The 20,979-nt window shown below is 42.8% G+C and overlaps 1 protein-coding gene across 2 annotated transcripts in view; it reads left to right on the top strand.

Moving 5' to 3' along the window:
• The first annotated feature begins 865 nt into the window (after window positions 1-865).
• The window catches only part of EDIL3 (EGF like repeats and discoidin domains 3), a 905,544-nt gene continuing 885,430 nt past the window's right edge, over window positions 866-20,979 (top strand). For both annotated transcript variants that reach the window (XM_040421516.1, XM_040421515.1), the window contains exon 1: window positions 866-1,182. In XM_040421516.1, the coding sequence (XP_040277450.1) occupies window positions 1,116-1,182 (67 nt within the window). In that variant the 5' untranslated portion in view covers window positions 866-1,115. The remainder of the gene's footprint in view (window positions 1,183-20,979) is intronic.

Here is a 20,979-nt window from a genome sequence, read left to right as displayed (position 1 = left end):
AACGGATCCGTCCTCCATTGACTTTAAATGGTGTTCAAGACGGATCCGTATTGGCTATGTTAAAGATAACACAAACGGATCCGTTCTGAACGGATGCAGACGGTTGTATTATCTGAACGCATCCGTCATGCACAAAACGCGAGTGTGAAAGTAGCCTAACGCACAATCAGTTTTAATCGTGAGATAATCTGGATCCTTCTCGAAGAATTGCTAAAACATGACTATTTCCTCATGTTAGTGCAGGATCTTCCACACCTTCCTTGTCATAAATCAGTGAACCCATTCAAAACTTTAGCAAACTACAGCCTGCTGACAGAGGTCCATGGTAGGACTAGGAAACAGAATCCAGAAACCTTCACACCTCCCTGAATGAACCACTCTTCTCCAGAAATCTAATCCAAAGCTGCAGCACTACAGGACTGTAGGAGCAACCAGGCAGCTGCCAAGTAAGCATCACCCTACACAGCATCTTCATGTAGCCATCCCTATTCCTTCCATATCTTATCTAGCCCTTAGAGCGCACTAAAGCAAGGGTTCAGTTGTAGGACTTCTTCTCCCCCTCCTCCAGCCTCAGCCTCTCTGCCTGTATCAGAAGCAGCCCAGCTCCACCAGTCTGATGCCACTGGGATAAGCTATGTACCGTGCATGTAAATCTTCCTGCCTGATGTGTGGATGCTCTGCAGCACAGTCTGCAGCTCCCTCCTGCTGCATGCTGCTGGAGAGCCTTGAAGACAAGTGAGGAGGATGAAGTAAGTCAGCAGGAGGAGCAGGTGTCTGGGCGGTGCAGCCACATTCCCTTCTTTCCATTCTCTCTTTCCCAGTCTCTTCTCTTCATTCTTTCTTCCAGCAGAAGGAGCTACTTGTCTGACACAGGCTGGGAGGCACGCTGCCAGTGTTTGTACACACAGCCCTCTCACCACACGGACTGGGATATAAATCTCACATCATCGCGCAGGATTGCGCACAATCGCACCTCACGAGCACTGGCGACTACTTCCCCCATCAGCCAGTGAAGGTGGAGGAGAGGAATACTGCTAGAAGAAGCAGCTGCACGCTCTCCTCGTCGTACAGGGGCTTCCTTGGAGGGATCTATAGCTTTCTAGTGACCCAGAAACATGATCTTTAAGGAGGTCACAAGCCTCCTACTGAGTGTCAGCTTATGGGTACCACTCCTGGTGAAAGGTAAGTGATGCTGCACTTTTCTTTACTGCATGTCAACTCTCTTGGAGACACATACATCTTAGAGACCAGAAGGTGTAAAGTGCTCCACTGGGAATGGAGGGGGGTAAGGTAGGGAATTGGGCATTGACGTGGTGCTCCATCCCCATGTGGATTATCCTTGGTGCCATCTGCAGGATCTGGTGTCTAATGAGATGACGGGGAGAGAGCTTAATTGTAATCCCTCTCAGTGGTTAGCAGGATTGAGAGAGCAGTCCTTGTGCTTCCTTCTGCTGATGTGAGATGCTGCCATGCTTGGAAATGAGGACTATAGAACAGTCCCAAGTTATTTTGTGACCTGTAACTGGTGTCAGGTGTTCATAACTCATGTGCTGTGGAGTAATCCTATACCAGTTCCATGGGAAGAGTCTCATGAGGATGGAAGTTATGTTAGCACATAACATATTTGCCTTTCTGCATAGGAGTGATATGAAAATACCAACTTTAATTTTTTTAGCAAAAACAAGTGTACCTCAACATGCACCCCTTATGGGCAATTCTGCACCACCTTGAGCTTAGGTATCTATATACTGTACATTGGTGTCTTCCAGGCAGTACAGGTGCCTTTAATCTGTCCCTTAAGTTCTACTGAATATTTCCACCCTGACTACATTTCCTTTTTCATGGTTGTTCTCTACCACCTGCTCAGCCCCTGAGCTCTAAATCCAGCTGCACCTGTTCCCTGTGAGGCACCTACCCTTCTCCTGCCCTAAGCACTGCTTGGACTTTTCACCCCAGCCTGCACCCATGGCTTCTGGGCTGCCAGGCTCTCAGCACCTGTACTAAAGATCTGCAGCTATAGCCCTGCTCAGCATGTGAGTGGAATAGCCTCCGAACTTCTCCTAGTAGAGGGAGAAAGGTCTTCTCATACACAGACACTTTGTCATGGCTTGTAGGAGTAGGTCTAAGGATGAAAGGAGTGGATGCGATTAGTGCCTACCAGAGTGTGTAGTTCGTTTTCTCTGCCTGAAATATAATGAAGCCTTTGGGGCTTTAAATTGTGTGAACAGGCACTGATCTGATCTCCCAAATTAATATAAATATCACATAGGGAGTGACCGCTTCCGTGAAATAAATCCCTTCTCCCTCAGTACCGCTGCTTCATCTTGCTAGGTTGTCAACCTCTGTTCCCATGAAGAGTTGTGATTTAGAACATCTGTATCAATCTGCAGCAAAAACACCATTAAATGAGGGGGGATTGCACAGGAAGCCTGGATGCATATTGTTTACTTGGCCACAGTGCAGCCTATAGATTTATCTCGTAAGGAAACAAGAATGCAATCAGTAAAGCCAGCACTGCCGTCATTAGATTATAGATTAGAACAAGAAGTCAAAAGCCATCCAGAATAGCTTTAATAAGCACTTGAGCTGAGCAAATAATTTCTCTCTTAAGAGACATATTTTCCGGTGTGTTTCTTAGTATTGATTGTCCCAGCACTTAGGTCCAGAAATGAGAGGAAGTTTATTCCCCCGCCCCCCCCCCCCACCCCACACACACACCCTTTAGACTACCCAAGAGTGACCTCCTGCCATTCCCTGTAGTCCTGTAGGTTGGTTGATGAGGGCAAGAGAGGTCTTACTGCAGACTTACTGCTCATTGTCATAGGCCAATAAAAATAAGTTTATCTCAGACTGCTTTACCTCTGATAGATAAATAGCGATAGATAGATAGATAGATAGATAGATAGATAGATAGATGGATAGATATGGAGAGATATAGATAGATAGATATGGAGAGATATAGATAGATAGATATGGAGAGATATAGATAGATAGATAGATAGATAGATAGATAGATAGCGATAGATAGATAGATAGATAGATAGATAGCGATAGATAGATAGATAGATAGATAGATAGATAGATAGATAGATAGATAGATATGAAGATAGATAGATAGATAGATATGAAGATATGAAGATAGATAGATAGATAGATAGATAGATAGATAGATAGATAGATAGATAGATAGATAGATAGATAGATAGATTGATATTAGATAGATAGATATATGATGGATAGATAGATAGATAGATAGATAGATAGATAGATATATGATGGATGGATAGATAGATAGATAGATAGATAGATAGATATGAGATAGATAGAACAGATATATGATGAATAAATAGATAGATATATGATGGATGGATGCATATGAGACAGACAGACAGTGACAGTTAGACTGTAATCTTCTCAGGTGGTTATAGAACATGAACACTCCAGCATCAGACCGTCCATCTGATGTTTTCAGGACTTAAATTCCTATTAATATCATAGGACCAGCAGATGTGTTCCATACCTAAGACTCTACTGAACCTCCGTCTGCTGATTAGGAAGCCATTCATGTCATCTCTATAAACTATCCTGAAGAGTTTTCATCCATTAAGTAGAAAGATGCCATCCAAACCAGCAACCGACCTTCTAGAAAGTGAAACGCGTGGTGTTATTGTTGTGCTTTCTTTACTTGATAATATGTATTCTTTTAGCGTTACGCTGTGGCAGACGCTAGTTCCATCTCAGCCTATTCAGACAGATGTTATTTTAATGATGCTACACATTATAAATACAAAGGCGACTTCATAGATTGGAAGAGGAAAAATGAGCTTCATTAACATAGAAACGATTGTTACTCATGCAAGCCGGCCTGGTGGTTTGTCGGGTTCTTTTATTCTAAAGTCTTCATGCAGTCTAGGAACCATCACCAGTCCTCAGACTGTCCCCTCTTTAGTCCAGGGCTGTGGGATTCCTGATTCTGCTCTGGATCACGTCTTTAAATTATTTCTGCTTTCAAATGAAACCAATGGATCAGTCATCAAACTGAATATTGTATTAGCTATTTAATAATTCACCAGCATGGGCCGTTCTTAAAATTCAATAACATTAGACACAGTGGCGAGAAACACGTGAGATTATACAATCTGTCATGGTGGCTAACACTCATATCTTAATCCTTTAAGCAAAATGTACCCCATTAAGGTCTAGACAAATTCATTTGTTTTACAGATTGACTTCTCTGGGTAGCTTCAATTCCCTGCTCTGTCTAAAATGAACTATTGAAGGCTAGAGAGTGGATATTATTCACTTGCTGTGAAACCCACTCGTCAATTAAATATTCATTTGAAGGAAAATCTACTTTTTCATCCTTTTTTTTTTTATCCATTGTAGATTTATAATTTTAAAGGTAATGTAATAATCTCTAATGTAACATTTACCAAAGCATTAACATGTCTATCCTTCTTCTTTCTCTGAGAGAAGATCAATCAGTTTAATGTGGTCATTTCTGAAAACCTGCATAATAAGATCCGAATGGGAAAATAGATGATTTTATTTTTCTCTCTAGTAAGAATTTTCTTCTCTTAAAAAAAAGTGTCCAATTTTCCTAACTCAAAGTTGATGACTAAAAACTTTCGAATTATGATATCTGATTTTTAAGTACATTGGAATGCCAGTAGCCAGGCCAACGAGCTGTAAAATTGAATGTCGTCCTTCCTTAAAATGTGTTATTTGCCAAATTACTTAGTCTCCCAGGCTTAGTGCGCTTTAACATTTACATTCAGGAAGAAGTCAAGATTTTCTGTTTTCCCGATGAGTGGAAACTAATGGAATTTTTTAAGTGTGGTTGGTGCCCACAGTAGCCTTACCTTCAAATGCTTCCAAATGTTATCTAGTCTTAAATAAGAAGCCAAATGGTCTGTAGCCGTTTTCAATTTAAAGCTGGTATTTGTCATTTGCAGTTCTTACAACCACTGCCTTCAACTTATGAGATGACGGCATACTGTATGTATCAGTCAGTAATGGCCACATGCAGCACTGGAGAGAAATGAAGGTTTTTATAGGGTATATATTCCCGATAATGAGTATTCAGCTTATAACTTTCCAGCTGTTGTCAAACTACAGGTCCCAGAATGCTCTGACAACCACAGGTTGGGATCTGTAGGTTTAAAATAAGTAGAAAGCTCCAGGATGGAAACCACTGCTCCACATAATCATTTGTATGTAGGGTATAATATATATTAAAGGGGTAGTCCGAGTGTTTTATACTGATGATCTATCATCAGGATAGATCATTAGTATCTGATCAGTAGGGGTCTGACTCCCGGTGGTATGAAGAAGCCATGTGCTCTGATGAGTGCCGCGGCCTCTTCTTGGGCCAGTAACATCATGTTCATCAGTCGCATGGCCTACATTCACCTCCGTCTTATTTAAGTGAATGTGGCTGAGCTCCGATACCAAGTACAGCCGCTATATATTGGATGGTACTGTGTTTGGTAAGCTGCAAGAAGACCGCAACTCCCACAGGAGCATCACAGCATCTTCAAACAGCTGATCGGCAGCAGATGCGGATTGGCCATAGACCTTACAGGGAAATTTCCCGGTGGGCTGATGCCCACGGGGCGTTCTGGGCCCTCTTATCGGTTGGCCAGTGGAAGTTTTGGGGGATGTATTTTGTGCTGCTGGCAGTATTTTGTGATGGACTGTGGTATTTGACTCTGTTGGGGTGGTATAATATGCCACAATATGGTATTGCTAGCCCTGCCTTCCATCAGTTTGGACCCGACTACAAAACAGGGCCACTTTTAACATTTTTTCCAGGGCCACTTTAAGTTCCCAGTCTGCCCCTGATCAGCAGGGGTCCAAGGAGTCAGACCTCCATCGATCACATACTGAGGTTAAGTCATCCTTATAAAAAACCTGGAAAACCCCTTTTATGTTTCTCCGTTCTTAGTCCAGTTTACTTCAGACAAGGTTGTGCTTTATTGTCTTTTGCATCATACTTTAGTACTTGCTATGCTGAAAACTACTGTCTATGTGTTAAATAGATTGTCTAAGATAATTAAAAATCTTGGATAACCCCTACAATTGTTTTAAAAAATCATCTTGTACTTACCCCTTTCTGTAGCAGTGGTCCAGTCCTGCTATCACTGCTTCTCTGCAAGTTGCAGTGGGATAATGGCAGCGTATGACACTTGACCGCTGCAGCCAATCACTGTCCTCAGTGGTATAATGTTGAGTACAGTGATTGGCTATAGCGGTGACATTCCATACACCTGCACATCACAGTGTTGGTGACAAGCACAGTGACGTGCAGCTGTACGGAACGTCACCGCTATAGCCATTTGCTGCTCTTGGCACTGAACCATCTGTAAAAAGCAGCAGGAGGAGACCCGGAGAAGTGCTACAGAGAATGGCCCTGGGTTACATGATTTTTTTTTATTTTAGGCAATGGCAAGGCTTGTCTGAGATTTTTTATTTTCCCTGACAACCCCTTTAAATAGTGGTACGTCAGAATCAACTGGACTTGATTTAAAACCCTTCCACGTAGCGTCCTTATTTCAGCTAAGTAGTAAAGAGGTTCGCAGCCTTTATAACCTTGTGGGCAATATAACCATCTTAAAAGGGTTTTCCAAAATCAGAAAAAAATTGGACAAAGGGGGAAATACCATAAAATAACAAAATAGCTTGATAAATCCACTGCCAATCTAGTGCCAATCCGGTCTTTGTTTACTTTGCTGCAGTGATGATGTATCTGTCTATCCATGTGACTACTGCAACCAATCACTGACCTTAGCAGTGTACAGCCGACCAATGAGTGATCGACTGTAGTGGTCACATGGCTATACAAACACATCATCTTCTTCTTCTCAGCAAAGGGTTCTACAGAGCTAGATCATCAATATCAGATCTGTGGAGGTCCACCAGCTGTTTGAACAGGCCACAGCACTCTTGAGAGCACGGCATCCTCTTTACTATTTAACTGCAAGCCATCTAACTGGTAGTTGCGGTGCATTGCACTGTTTCAAGTGCAGTTGGACGAGCAGTTGTAATTATACTGCACAACTGCTACAAGCTGGAGGGTGTGCAATGCCCACATGAGCACATCGGCCTCTTCAAAAAGCTGCCAGATCCCAGCAGATCTGATATTGATGACCTATCCTGAGGATAGGTCATTAATATACTGAGGCTGCACAACCTCTTTAAACAAATACCAGTGAGGTACACTGGAACAGCAGCACTAAAGTGGTGGGAGAATTTTTTTTCTGTAAGTTTCCCACCTGTAACCATTTGTTTTCCAGTCTCAGAAAACCCTCGAAGCTATAGAGAGTGAGGTGTCTACATCAAACATCAAAGGGGCATAAACTTTTAAAGAGAGGTATCTTCAATAGGGTTGATGCCATCTTGGTGGTTGGAGAAAAACAGCATAAATGCTGTGCAACACATTTCCTAACACTTTCCTACCCATATTAGACAGATGAAGCCTTAGATGAGGATGATATATCATATATATGTATATATATATATATATATATATATTTATTTTTTTATAAGTCCACTAGAGTATCACTTACCACTGCTATATACTGCACATATCTTTCACTACCTAAACGTTCCAAATCTACACTAACATAGCTTTTGTCATTAGGTAACAAGCATGAAAAGCAATACCTCACTGTGTGAATGTAGAGGTGAAATCTAGAGCAAACTAAGAGTGTATCTGATGAAACTGGCTAAATGGGACATACTATAGAATCCAATAGCTATATTGTCAGCAAATATGTAGATAAAAAGCCATGGATCGCACATCTACATGCCTTGCATTGATCTATTGCATCTCAGCATAATTTATAACCCTCTCCATTGAGGCACTTAGTATACATTTTGATTAAAATGCATAGTCCCACTCACCAAGATAAATGCATGGTGTGGATGTTCCATCCATGTCTTTTTTTTCTATAGATTGGTAAATGTAATGTCAGCAAAAATATCACAAGCTTCTTCCAAATAACGTTTGTGCTCAAACATCTTACAGTATATCTAGCACCTGGTTTATGTCCCTAAGTACCTTCTAATAAAGAGCAGAGGAATAAGCACGCAGGTCACGCTTCCTTCTCCCTTACAAGTGAAGATCAAGCTCTGATGTGCTAGTCGTGTAATACGGACTGCATGGACCATTTATTATTAATAACGATTTCTAATCATGCTTATAACATGTACAATAGATAAGATAAAATTCTACTATCCTGGTTCATTGAGCCCACCAGAAGAAATGATCCAGAGGGCTCACCCTCATAGACTTCAAAGGGCCCCGGGGCAAGTATAACATGTGGCCTCCTAGTTGGCCACCTAGTTTCTTGAGTGTCTGGGCCATTTATTATTAATCACGTTTTCTAATCATGCTTATGACATGTACAGTAGATAAGATAAAATTCTACTACCCTGGTTCATTGAGCCCACCAGAAGTAATGATCCAGAGGGCCCACCCTCATAGACTTCAAAGGGCCACGGGGCAAGTATAACATGTGGCCTCCTACTTGGCCAGCTACATAGTTTCTTACAGTATATATAGCAGCTGGTTTATGTCCCTAAGTACCTTCTAATAAAGAGCAGAGGAATAAGCACGCAGGTCACGCTTCCTTCTCCCTTACAAGTGAAGATCAAGCTCTGATGTGCTAGTCCTGTAATACGGACTGCATGGACCATTTATTATTAATAACAATTTCTAATCATGCTTATGACATGTACAGTAGATAAGATAAAATTCTACTATCCTGGTTCATTGAGCCCACCAGAAGAAATGATCCAGAGGGCTCACCCTCATAGACTTCAAAGGCCCCTGGCGCAAGTATAACATGTGGCCTCCTAGTTGGCCACCTAGTTTCTTGAGTGTCTGGGCCATTTATTATTAATCACATTTTCTAATCATGCTTATGACATGTACAGTAGATATGATAAAATTCTACCATCCTGGTTCATTGAGCCCACCAGAAGAAATGATCCAGAGGGCTCACCCTCATAGACTTCAAAGGCCCCGGCGCAAGTATAGCATGTGGCCTCCTACCCAGCTACATAGTTTCATGAGAGTAAAGTGCTTAAAGGGAACTTGTCATCAACTTTTTGCTGACCTCACTAAGGGCAGCATAAATTTGTGACATAAATGCTGATTTCAGCGGTGTGTCACTCATGAGCTAAAAGTAAGTGGTTGCTGAGAACCATTGTCATAATCATTGCAGCCCAGGCCTTGAAAAGAGTCAAATCTACCTGAGAGGAGTCATGGTTATTCATAATCTCCTGCTCTCCCGTCCATCTGCTGATGATTGGCAGTTCTCTCCTAGACAGAGAGGGAGAAAACTAGGTAGAAGCCTGTCAATCATCAGCAGATGGGTAGGGAGAGCAGGAATTTATGAGTAACCATGACTCTTCTCAGGTGGCCGTGACTCTTTTCCAGGCCCAGTTTGCAATGATTGTGAGGTTGGTTCTCGGCAACCACTTACTTTTAACTTATAAATGACAGACCGCTGAAATCAACTCACCTGTCTCTACTTCATACTGCCGTTAGTATGGGCAGCATAAAGTTGATGACAGGTTCCCTTTATCACAGAGCTGCTTTGCAACAAGTTGTTTAATGATGTACGTAACAATTTCTCTTGAGAATTTTAATTCAACAGTAACAGTTATGACAATAGTTAAATAGTCCTTTATGTACAATGAAGCTGACATTAGCAATCACTGGTGTTTTCTTGATAAATTGCTGGTGGTCCCTTTTTCCTACTGGGCACCTGTACAGCTGGTATGTCCATCCCTGATCTTGCTTCAAGGTCAGCTACAAATTAAAAAAATTTCTGCTAAACCTTAGGGGCCCTATTTTATTAGAGGTTATTTATTGTGTCAGAGCTTGGGCCCACCCGAGGATCCTCTGTATTCTTGTGGGACTGTCCAACCCTGCTGGGCTGCTAGTGTCTTCTCATCACTTCTTCATGTCAACTGGGATTCTCCATTGAGGAAACCCATATTTTTTCTCAAATTTGCAATTTAAAAACACCATCAAGATTTTAAGATCCATAAATCCGTAGAATGACACTTGAGGGATACATATATTTTCAAATAATTTGCAATAAATTGTATATTCAGTGGTGCCGATAATTGCATAAACCTGGATCTTCCTTAGCTAAGGGCATTATACTGTATTTTCAGGTCTGATGGATTAACAGGACAATCACAATAACCTGTACATCTGGTGTATTCGTGATGATAGCGATGCCTCCACTTTAACCGTTTTCCTTCAGCCTGCCTCATATTTAACTGTCAATGTATTAGCCTGTATAGTCATAAGTGAGAGGGATGAAAGGAGTTGAGGAGAGAAGGGGACTGGGAGACCATGCTGGAGCCCTTTGGGATATCAAAGTTTGACATGGAATGAATAGATAATGATGAACAGAGAAAAATGTTAAAATCTTGAAAAAACTTAAAATTTGGAGTAAAAAGCTGAATGTACATGTTTATATTGGATTATGTGAAAAAGTAGTTTATGTCTGGAGCTGCCCTTTGAATATGAAAACCATTAAACTCTGTGTATTTGCATTTTGAATAGGAAACTTTTGTTCGTGATATGACTACATAATACCAGACACAGCGGTGTCATCGAATCTGCTGTCTCTCTGTAGAACTGTTTTGTTTGCGGCTTCCAGTCTGCCACTGTTCTTCGTTTCGGAAAGCATTGTACAAGACATTTTGCTTTGTGTTGCTATTTTAATGATTCATCAGACTGGTTTATGTGGTTAATGAAATCTACTTTATATAGTAAATTGACTTGTTGGTATTCAGCCTTTTTGCTGGAAGATCATGATACAGGATGTAAGAATGTTTCTTCAGGACAAAACTTGTAATGTCATTCATTTGGAATTTAGGATGTGGGCGCTCCAGATTTACTGGGGAAAGACTGGACAGCACCTAATAATACCCGAGGATGCAGCAATATAGCATGTTAAAACCATTAGCGATCAGTTTCATTAGTAAGCTGTGTGGGATAAGTCTTATCCAAGTATTTTGCAGGAGACAACTTATATAACAAAGGTAGAATTTCTAGAGTACTACCAAAAACCTGGCAAGTTGGCTTTAATTGGCTGCAATATCATAGGCAATATGTGTATGATGGTCCTCCGACTGTTATACTGCTGAAGAAATATAGGTATGTGTTCTTAACACTATGGGGCAGATTGATCATAGCCCAATGGCTTACACCTTGTCATAATTTAAATGTAGGATCCAGCAGTCTATGTGCCTGAACTGAAATCTACCCCTCCTCACCCTCACAGTGGAGAGGCCAGCGAAGTAATGGTACTTGCGAAAGTGCCATTGACAAAGTCGCAAATGTTTGTACATTGGGATGTACTTAAGCAGTTTTAGCCCTATATATATTCATACATACATTAGAAAATAAGTCTCGTACACACTTTTTGCTATTCTACATTTTAATACTTTTTATACCTAAAGGGGTTAGCCCATCTAGGACATTGATGGCATATCGCTATGGTGCTATCTAGAGAATGGGTCTCTTAAAGTGAAGGAGACCACGCCGCTCATGTTCGGCGTAGACTCCATTCATCGCTATGGGAGTTCTGAAAATAGTGCTTGGCAACAGTGATGGCCAGTTCGCATTGTTCGCCCGCGAACACATGCAGGCTGCCAGCTTTTCTCACAAGTCCGGCGAGGCGCAGGTAAGTCCTTACCTGTGCCTGTGCGCGAGCCGGTCTGAAATTAAATGCGGTCACCAAGAGCAGACAGTTCCGAGAACAGCCACTGGAGGCCTTCATCGGGCTGTTCTCGGAACTGCCTGCTCCCGGTGACCGCATTTGATTTCAGACCGGCTCGCGCACAGGCACAGGTAAGGACTTGTGAGAAAAGATGGCAGCCCGCATGTGTTCGCGTGCGAACAATGCGAACTGGCCATCACTGCTTGGTAATTTTCTTAACTTCTATAGTGGTGAATGGGGGGGGGTGTCATGTCAGGCTACTCTCTGTTCAGTTTGGTGTTTCCATTCTGGAGATAGTAGCACGTCCAAAACATGGGACTAGCATCTATCTGACATTGATGGCATATCCTAGTGACATCAATGTCCCAGATGGAAAACTGCTTAAAAGAGAAGCTTGAAACTAGTGTTAAGCAAACCCGAACTGTAAAGTTTGGGTCTGTACAGAACCTTGCGAGTTTGGGTACCCGGACCCGAACCTGAACTTTGCCGGAACAGTTTGGGTTCGAGTTCGGTGTTCGGGCATTTAATAAAGCTTTTGAAAGGCTGCAGGGCAGCCAATCAACAAGCTTTTAAGCTGTGGGCACTTTGAAGCCATCACAGCCATGCCTAGTAATGGCATGGCTGTGATTGGCCGGTGCATTATGTGACCCAGCCTCTATACAAGCACGTGTAGCACCGCCCATCAGCTCTGAGTAGTGCAGGAACAGGAAGCAGGCAGATGAAGCGAGGGAGAGTGTTAGGAATCTGGCTATTTGTTTTGTGGGTGACCTATAATAATTTTTTGTGTGTGTAATACACCAGCTTTGTACCCCTGACACAGAAATCTAATTTGGTTGTTAATTCTTTGGGTGACCTATAGCAATTTTTTGTGGGTGCAATGCACCATTTTTGTACCTCTGACACAAAAATATAATGGTTAATCTGTCTGTTAGTTCGGTGGGTGAAATATTTCCATTTTTGGTGTGAAGTACACCTACACTGCATACGCGACAGGGAAATTAATATAGTTAATCCGTCTGTTAGTTCAGTGGGTGACATATACCCATTTTTGGTGTGAGATACACGTGCACTGCATATGTGATAGGGAAATTAATATAGTTAATATGTCTGTTAGTTTGGTGGGTGAAAGAGGAAGTACCCCCCCCTACCCACCCACGATCCCTGGTCCTGAATGCCAGCATTTCAAAATGCCTGGCCTTTGAAATGCTGTCATTCCATCTGGTGGAGACAGAGACTTTTAAAAACCTTATGGCGGTGGCTGTCCCAAAGTACGTGGCTCCAAGCCGCCACAATTTTTCCAGGGTAGCCATCCCTGCCCTGCATAACCAAGTGGCAGACAAAACCAGGTGTGCACTGCCCAACGCCATCTGTGGCAAGGTCCACATAACTACCGATATGTGGACCAGTAAGCACGGGCAGGGACGTTATATCTCCCTAACAGCGCACTGGGTAAATGCAGTGGCGGCTGGGCCTGAGGTGGATAGCAGTTTGGCACATGTCCTACTGCCACCGAGGATTGCAGGACATTTCTCATTGCCTCCTGTTGCCTCCTCCTCTACAGCCGCCTCATCCGGTCAGCGTAACACCTGCACCACTAACTTCAGCACAGTCAGGGGGAAACGGAGGCAGGCTGTTTTGAAACTCATCTGTTTGGGGGAAAAAAACCAAACCACGCACGAGCTGTGGACGGTCATGGAACAACAGACTGATGAGTGGTTGGTGCCTCTGAGCCTCAAGCCTGGCCTGGAGGTGTGTGATAACGGGCAATATCTCGTAGCAGCTCTGGGGCTAGCCTGTTTGACACACATCCCTTGCCTGGCGCATGCGCTGAATTTGGTGGTGCAGAAGTTCCTGAAAAATTACCCCGATATGTCAGAGCTGCTACAGAAAGTGCGGGGCTGTCTGTGTGCGCTTTCGGCGTTCTCACCTTGCTGCTGCTCGCCTTCCTTAGGCCTACTTAGGCCTTCCTGCTCACCGCCTCATATGCGACGTACCCACAACTTGCACATGCTGAAGAGACTGTGCGAGCAGCAGCAGGTGATGGTGGAGTTTCAGCTGCAGCACGCATGGGTGAGTCGCTCTGCGGAACAGCACCACTTCACCACCAATGAGTGGGCCTCCATGTGGGATGTGTGTGCTGTGTTGTGCTGTTTCGAGTACTCAACCAACATGGCCAGTGTCACTGTCGCAGTTCTCAGCATTACTATCCCACTTCTAGATCAAATTTAAAAAATACTTTGGGCAATGATGGAAGAGGATGTGGCACGGGAGGAGGAGGAAGAGGGATCATTTCCACTTTTATCAGGCCAGTCAATCATGTGGCTCGGAGGGTGGGTTCCTGCACCAACAGTTCTGCAGGATGAGGAGGAGGAGGAACCGTGTTCACAGCAGGGTGGCACCAAAACAGCTTATGGGCATCAATGGAGCATGGCTGGGGGGATACAGAGGACACAGACGATACACCTCCCACAGAGGACAGCTTGTCTTTGCCTCTGGGCAGCCTGCACACATTTGCGACTTCATGCTGCAGTGCTTGTGCAATGACCGCCGAGTTGTCCACATTCTAACCAGTGCTGATTACTGGGTGGTCTCCCTGCTGGATCCCCGCTAGAAGGACAATGTGCTGTCCTTAATTCCCTCACTGGAGCATGATCGGAAGATGCTCGAGTACAAGCGCTCGCTGGTAGATGCCCTGCTGATGGCATTCACACCTGACAGCAGGGGCTCAGTGGAAGCACAAGGAGAAGGCAGAGGAGGAGGAGGAAGAAGTCCCAAACACAGCTGGGGCACCGCCAGCACATCAAAAGGCAGGGTTAGCATTGCCAAAATGTGGAAAAACTTTGTCAGCACGCCACAACAACCAGCACCACCAGCTGATACGGAACGTATTAGCAGGAGGCAGCATTTCATCAACATGGTGGAACAGTACGTGTGCACACATCTACATGTACTGACTGATGAGTCTGCCCCATTCAACTTCTGGGTCTCCAAATTGGGCACATGGCCTGAGCTTGCCCTTTACACCTTGGAGGTGCTGGCCTGCCCTGCAGCAAGTGTATTGTCCGAACGTGTGTTTAGCACGGCAGGGGGGGTAATCACAGACAAGCGCAGACGCCTGTCCACAGCCAACGTAGACAAACTCACGTTCATTAAAATGAACCAGGTATGGATCCCACAGGACTTGTCCGTACCTTGTGCTGAGTAGACAAGTATTCCGGCCGCATTCAGCCATTGTTATACTCCAGCGTGCTTTCTCTTTGCATTCTCTTTACTATTACCCAATGTTTTGTGGTCTTCCCAAATTTATATAAAAAAAATTAATTAAATGTAAATAAAAAAACAACAAAAACAGTGTTGGATACCTCTTTGACCTACACAACCACGTCCACCGCCTCTTCAACCTCCACTTTGGCCTCCTTGTTCAAGATTAGTATTATTATTTTTTTTTCTATTCTATGTAATTTTAAGTCATTTCCCTATCCATATTTGTTTGCAGGGCAACTGTTCTGCTCTTACCCCCATTTTTGCTTCCTTTTGCAGATCTCTAGCCTTTATTATGACTATTTTACAGCCATTTTAGTGCACCAAAGTTCAGGTCCTTATTAACTTTAATGGGGTTTGAGTCTGAGTCAAGTTTGGGTCCCGAACCCGAATGTTGACCCGAAGTTCGGCCGAACCCGGCGAATCCAAACATCCATGGGTCCGCTCATCCCTACTTGAGACATGTAGCCCACAGAAGGGAACATCATAACTGGGTTGCTGGGTTTCTGGGAAGATGATTCCGCCCAAACCAGACACACAGGGAAGTGTCATAAAATTGTTTATTGGCATAGTGTTATAGCATGATCGCACATGTGAGAGGAGTTTAGCTGAACAAGTCAACAAGAGGACTCTTAACGAATCAGCCTGAAATCAGTTCCAAAGCCATGGGAGACAGCCTTGTAGTTCGGATGCAGCATGTCTGCGGGAGTCACCATTACAATCACCACCTGCAGCAAAGCATTCCCACAACTGGCTAGATACCTGAGCCCCCAGACACTAGTAGAGAGCGTGCCCCAGTTTTTGAGACATATAACAGCAATGCAGCCCACTGGGGTTAGCCAAACAGAAAAGATCACCTGTGGTGAGTCAACGCTGAGTGCAAGTGGAAGTAAAGAGTACAAATTGCCTAAAGCATTGTGCTGGATTGCAGAAGACTGTTCAGAACAGTTCCCTTCTGTAATTCAGTTCAAGCTTCTTAAAGAGACTGTTTTTGAGATTGCTAATTGTGGTTTCAGCACAGTTCAGCTCTTGTCACTCTAAAGAGAGAGAGAAAAAAAAGGGTGGCTGTTGATGGTTGTTACGAACAAAGTTTACGAGTTACATTTTTAATTGTGAGTGTTGAAATGCATCTTTCAAATCTTTTTCAAAGGGTATGTCCAATTCTGCAACCTTCTACTGACTTCTTCACCCTACTGACATTTTCAATTGGATTGAAATTCATTTTGTAAAGAAACCGCCAACCATCATACTATTAGAGACCATACAATGTCTTGTCTGGCATCTACAGTGTTGTATACCTAAAGAATCATTAGTGATATAAACAGGGATGTTAATTACTGTGAAAAGAAGAAAAGGCAATTCCATCTGCTATAGATATTTGCAATTCCCAGTTATTTAATTTAGCTGAAAGTGTATTTTACAAATGAGGTCAGGTGAGAGATCATGACCGCCTCTGTTTAGAAGATTCCACTGTGACAGACAGCTGAGCAAATCAAGGGAATTCTGTACAGCAGAACAATCCCTGTTGGAGGAAGCTAGAAGTTAAAGGCTGTTGTACACGCCAAGCAAATTAACCTTCTTTGATTGTCATAAATAAAGCATACATATGGTGATGATTTACCTCCTGACTTGTCCAGGGTCGGAGGAATTCCTTTGTAAATGGAGGCAGCCTTTTCATCTGTACAGTGGGTGAGCACGAGTTATTTTTCTCTGAAGGTTGAAGCCGGTTATGTAAAAAAGCATTGCCATAAAGACACATCTGAGTTTTTAACTGCTTTGTCAAGACTTCAGTTTTATCTTCACACTTTGATACACTTTATCCAATTTTAGATCAAAATGCAAATCATGGAGGGGAATGTGTGAAGGTGCAAGGGTTTAGTTAGATGGAGGTAAAGATGAAGTAACAAAAGTTCTTCAGTTAACATGTACTTCAATGATATACTACCTTATTTACTTAAAATATACCATACCAACCATTTTTTATGCTTCAATGCATTAAAAAAATTGTAAAAAAATGAAATAACTTCTCAAATGGTTTTAAGATTCACATTAATTTTGTGTCTACAGCTTCTGTGCAAACCTATGCTTCTTCATGGATATAGACTACAAACTGGACATCCTCTAGCCATACTCCCGTTCATTTGACCCCCTACTTCTTGCTAACCTAAACCTACAGTATTTGTTCTGACAGCGCAAGGACAAACTAAGCAGATTAATGGGAGAACCTTGTGTATAATAATACTTGATTCTTGCACCCCTGAGGAAATGAATTGAGTGATTGGAGGAGGATATTGATATTGGCTCCAAAAAATTTATTTTAATGTTTTGGGAATGGTAGCTTCAGCACACCAACCTAATGTGTATGGGAAGCTTGATGCTCTCCCTCAACAGATGATGTCAGAGGAGAAAAGGATCAGGTGAAGTCAAAGGGTTATACCCAACTTAGATATTGATGGCACATCCCTAGGATATGCTATCAATGTCAGATAGGTGTGGGTCTCACTTCTGGGACCCACTCCTATTTTCAGAAAAGGATTCTCCAGTAAAGAAGAGCACACCACACATGCAGAGCATGTTCTCCATTTACTGCTATGAAAGTCCTGAAAATAGCTGAGCAAGTGCGCTCGGCTGTTTTCAGAAATCCCATAGTGGTGAATGGAAAGCGTTCTGCTCATGCACAGCTACCTCTCCGTTCACCGCTATGGAAAATTCTAGAAATAGTCCAGCCAGCACTTCGATATTTTCACAACTCCCATAGCAGTGAAAGCAGGATGCCTGCTTGTGCTATATGCTCTCCTTCACTTCAGGAGGCCCTTTCTATAAATAGGAGGTAGGACCCACAACGTAGAGATAATCCATCAATATCTGAGATGGGAATGCCTCTTTAATTTTTTTGTCCTCCTAGCTCAGGGATCATCAACCTTCGGCACTCCAGCTGTTGTGAAACTACAACTCCCAGCATGTCCTTTTACTTCTGTGGGAGTTCAGAAAACAGCCAAGCAAGTTTGCATGGTGGGAGATGTAGTTTCACAACACCTGGAGTTCCGGAGGTTGCTGATCCCTGTCCTAGGTGATAATCTGTTTCCAGAGGTGTCTGGTAGTGGCTTTCTCTTCTCTCCCCATTGAATACACATTCACATTTGGCCAAACTGAACGTGTATGGGGGAAGTCAGAATGGTGTCAGGAGAGATAACTTGGGCAAACAATTATTCAGCTAACAGCTAAGGAGTATGTACATGTACAGTATGCCTACCTGTAGCCCATTAGGTAAAGAAATTGTCACTGTTTCTGTATAGGATCTACTCATTGTGTGGACTAAACTAGCCTACCAGAAGACTAGGGGTAGTTAGATGATAATTTTTTTCAAATGCCCCAGTGTCTCAATAATAATATTAACATTCATGATTAAGTTTAGCACTTGCTCCACAGCAATCCCTTCTTCATACATCTTTTGTTGCCATTAGACTGGGTCTGTCTATTTGACCGTGTAATTGCCGGATGCTTCGTCCCACTTATTGAAGGTTGCACTATTGAGAAGATAGATAACATGTTCTCAAGTCAAGGTTAGTGTTTGATTTCAACATTTTGTTAGTGTTAGTGGAGATAAGGGTGGAACTGGTATGTGTGATTCTCCAACAACAGAGACATCTGGGTGATCCACATGTAAGAGTGCCTGGTTGAAGAGTGATGGTTGGTTCTGTGATTTCTAATTCCTGATCTGGCTTGGTGCCAAGGTGTTTTAAGAGATTGTGTTCTATGAAATGTGATGTTTGGGCTAATTGCCAAGAACTTTAATGTGCATCATGATTTAGTGTGTTCTAATGCGACTATAGGGATTTCTTTAGAGGCGTTATATATACTGATGAAATTCAACTTGCAGTGTGCTCTGTCTTCTGTCAAAGGTGTTATATTCCATTTAAGACAGTCTCTTCGAGACCTTAGAGCTTGGGAGAGCAAAGGTTTTGGTTAAACTTTTTTTCCTGAACCTTTTCATTTAAAATGCAGATTTGAATTTTGATGCTGGCTTGTAAGGTGTAATTCGTCTGAACCTCTTATATTAACTATACGTGACATACAACATCCACCAGTCCATGCTCTGATGTCTGCTGGTAGATTGTGACCTGTGATGATAGCCACTAACTGGTGTACAGCATTCTAAGCCTCATGGTGATACTCCCAGTAGACAGAATTAACCATAAGCCAGCATTGTCCCATTGTTATTTCCCCAGAATGTGCACTTTAAGTCTACTTTCACACTCGCGTTTTGGCTTTCCGTTTGTGAGATCCGTTCAGGGCTCTGACAAGCGGTCCAAAACGGATCAGTTTGCACTCTAATGCATTCTGAATAGAAAAGGATCCGCTCAGAATGCATCAGTTTGCATCAGTTCAGTCTCCATTCCGCTTTGGAGACGGACACCAAAACGCTGCTTGCAGCGTTTTGGTGTCCGTCTGATGAAACTGAGCCAAACGGATCCGTCCTGACACACAATGTAAGTCAATGGGGACGAATCCGTTTTCACTGACACAATCTGGCACAATAGAAAACGGATCCGTCCTCCATTGACTTTCAGTGGTGTTCAAGACAGATCCGTCTTGTCTATGTTAAAGATAATACAAACAGATCCGTTCTGAACGGATGCATGCGGTTGTATTATCTGAACGGATCCATCCATGACGGATCTGCACAAAACGCGAGTGTCAAAGTTGTTCATCCAGATTTGTTAAGTACCTGCACAGAAAGCTACTTACATCCACTATTATAGTAGATCTAGGTCTGACTAGAGACTGAAGAGACTGAATGCTGTATGTTGTGACGGCTCAGTGAAACCCGAAGACATACATTTTTTAACATCAGTCCATTTTCATAAATATCCTCTTGATAACGTTCACCATTCACAAACCTTAAAAGCCTAGCTCAGGCATGCCTTTATCCAGAAACCTCAGGGGAAGTTGAGCAACATGGTGACCTGAGGTTTCAAGCAGCTGAGGGTACATGAAAGGATGCGCAGCACATTTCATGCACATTCTGTTAATGACCGTTACAGTTTAATACAATTAATAAAATGTGTGCTTTAGCTCAGCAGCACTTCGGTTATATAGCAGAAAAAATGCAGAGGAAAGTTTTTTTGTTTTTTTTACATGATTTGCTAATTAAAATAGGGCACATTCAGACATGTCAGTATAGCACATTATGTCACGCCATGGAACTCTCCCTATGCTAGTCAATTACATGTATCTTGTTAGGGCAAAGGTGTAAGCCCGATTTAGTTGTTAAGTCGTGTTCACACATTACACGTGCAGCAGCCATGAGAGGAGAATGGAAGTGGTAGTAGTTCTGTCAATGATAATTGAGTGCATGTACCACAGTGGCAGTCCTCATACCGATACCACCTAGATCCATGCAGTGACTGGAGGGTGCACCCTTTCTTCACTCGGGGCACACCCTAAGGTTCAATTATCTGCCTGGTGGAGATTGGGGTGCCCTTGGTGCAAGGTGTTTTGTCAGGGTGCAATTATACAAAAGGTTAGGTGACACTCCAATAAAGTATTTTTGCGGGTAGCAGGAGACGGTTCCCAGGCCGAGTAGCAATGGTAGAAATAAAACTCCCGTACTCCACTGGATTGCTTCAAGTGTTACGTTTATTAAACAAGCGGATATCCAGTTTAAGATTGCTGAACGTTTTCGGCTATATGCCTTCTTCAGAGAACTGGAAATATATACATAGATATGCAATCAATAAACAATAATATAAAGGTGTGATGAGATATACAGAATCAGAGTTATACAACAGGTTAAACAAATAGTGTTAATCATATAGACATCCTACCGCAACAGGGGGACATCTCCGATTACTGCAAAACTATAGACAGTTGTGTTTCCAGGTAAATTCTGGATATTAATGTATATCAATGAAGGTGATGTCATCTGCTGGATCCTAGTAAATGGCTCCCCAAACTCACACGGTCC

The sequence above is a fragment of the Bufo bufo genome, chromosome 2 (assembly GCF_905171765.1).
Source record: "Bufo bufo chromosome 2, aBufBuf1.1, whole genome shotgun sequence".
Lineage (NCBI taxonomy): Eukaryota > Metazoa > Chordata > Amphibia > Anura > Bufonidae > Bufo > Bufo bufo.
This window is presented reverse-complemented; position numbering and strand designations above follow the sequence as displayed.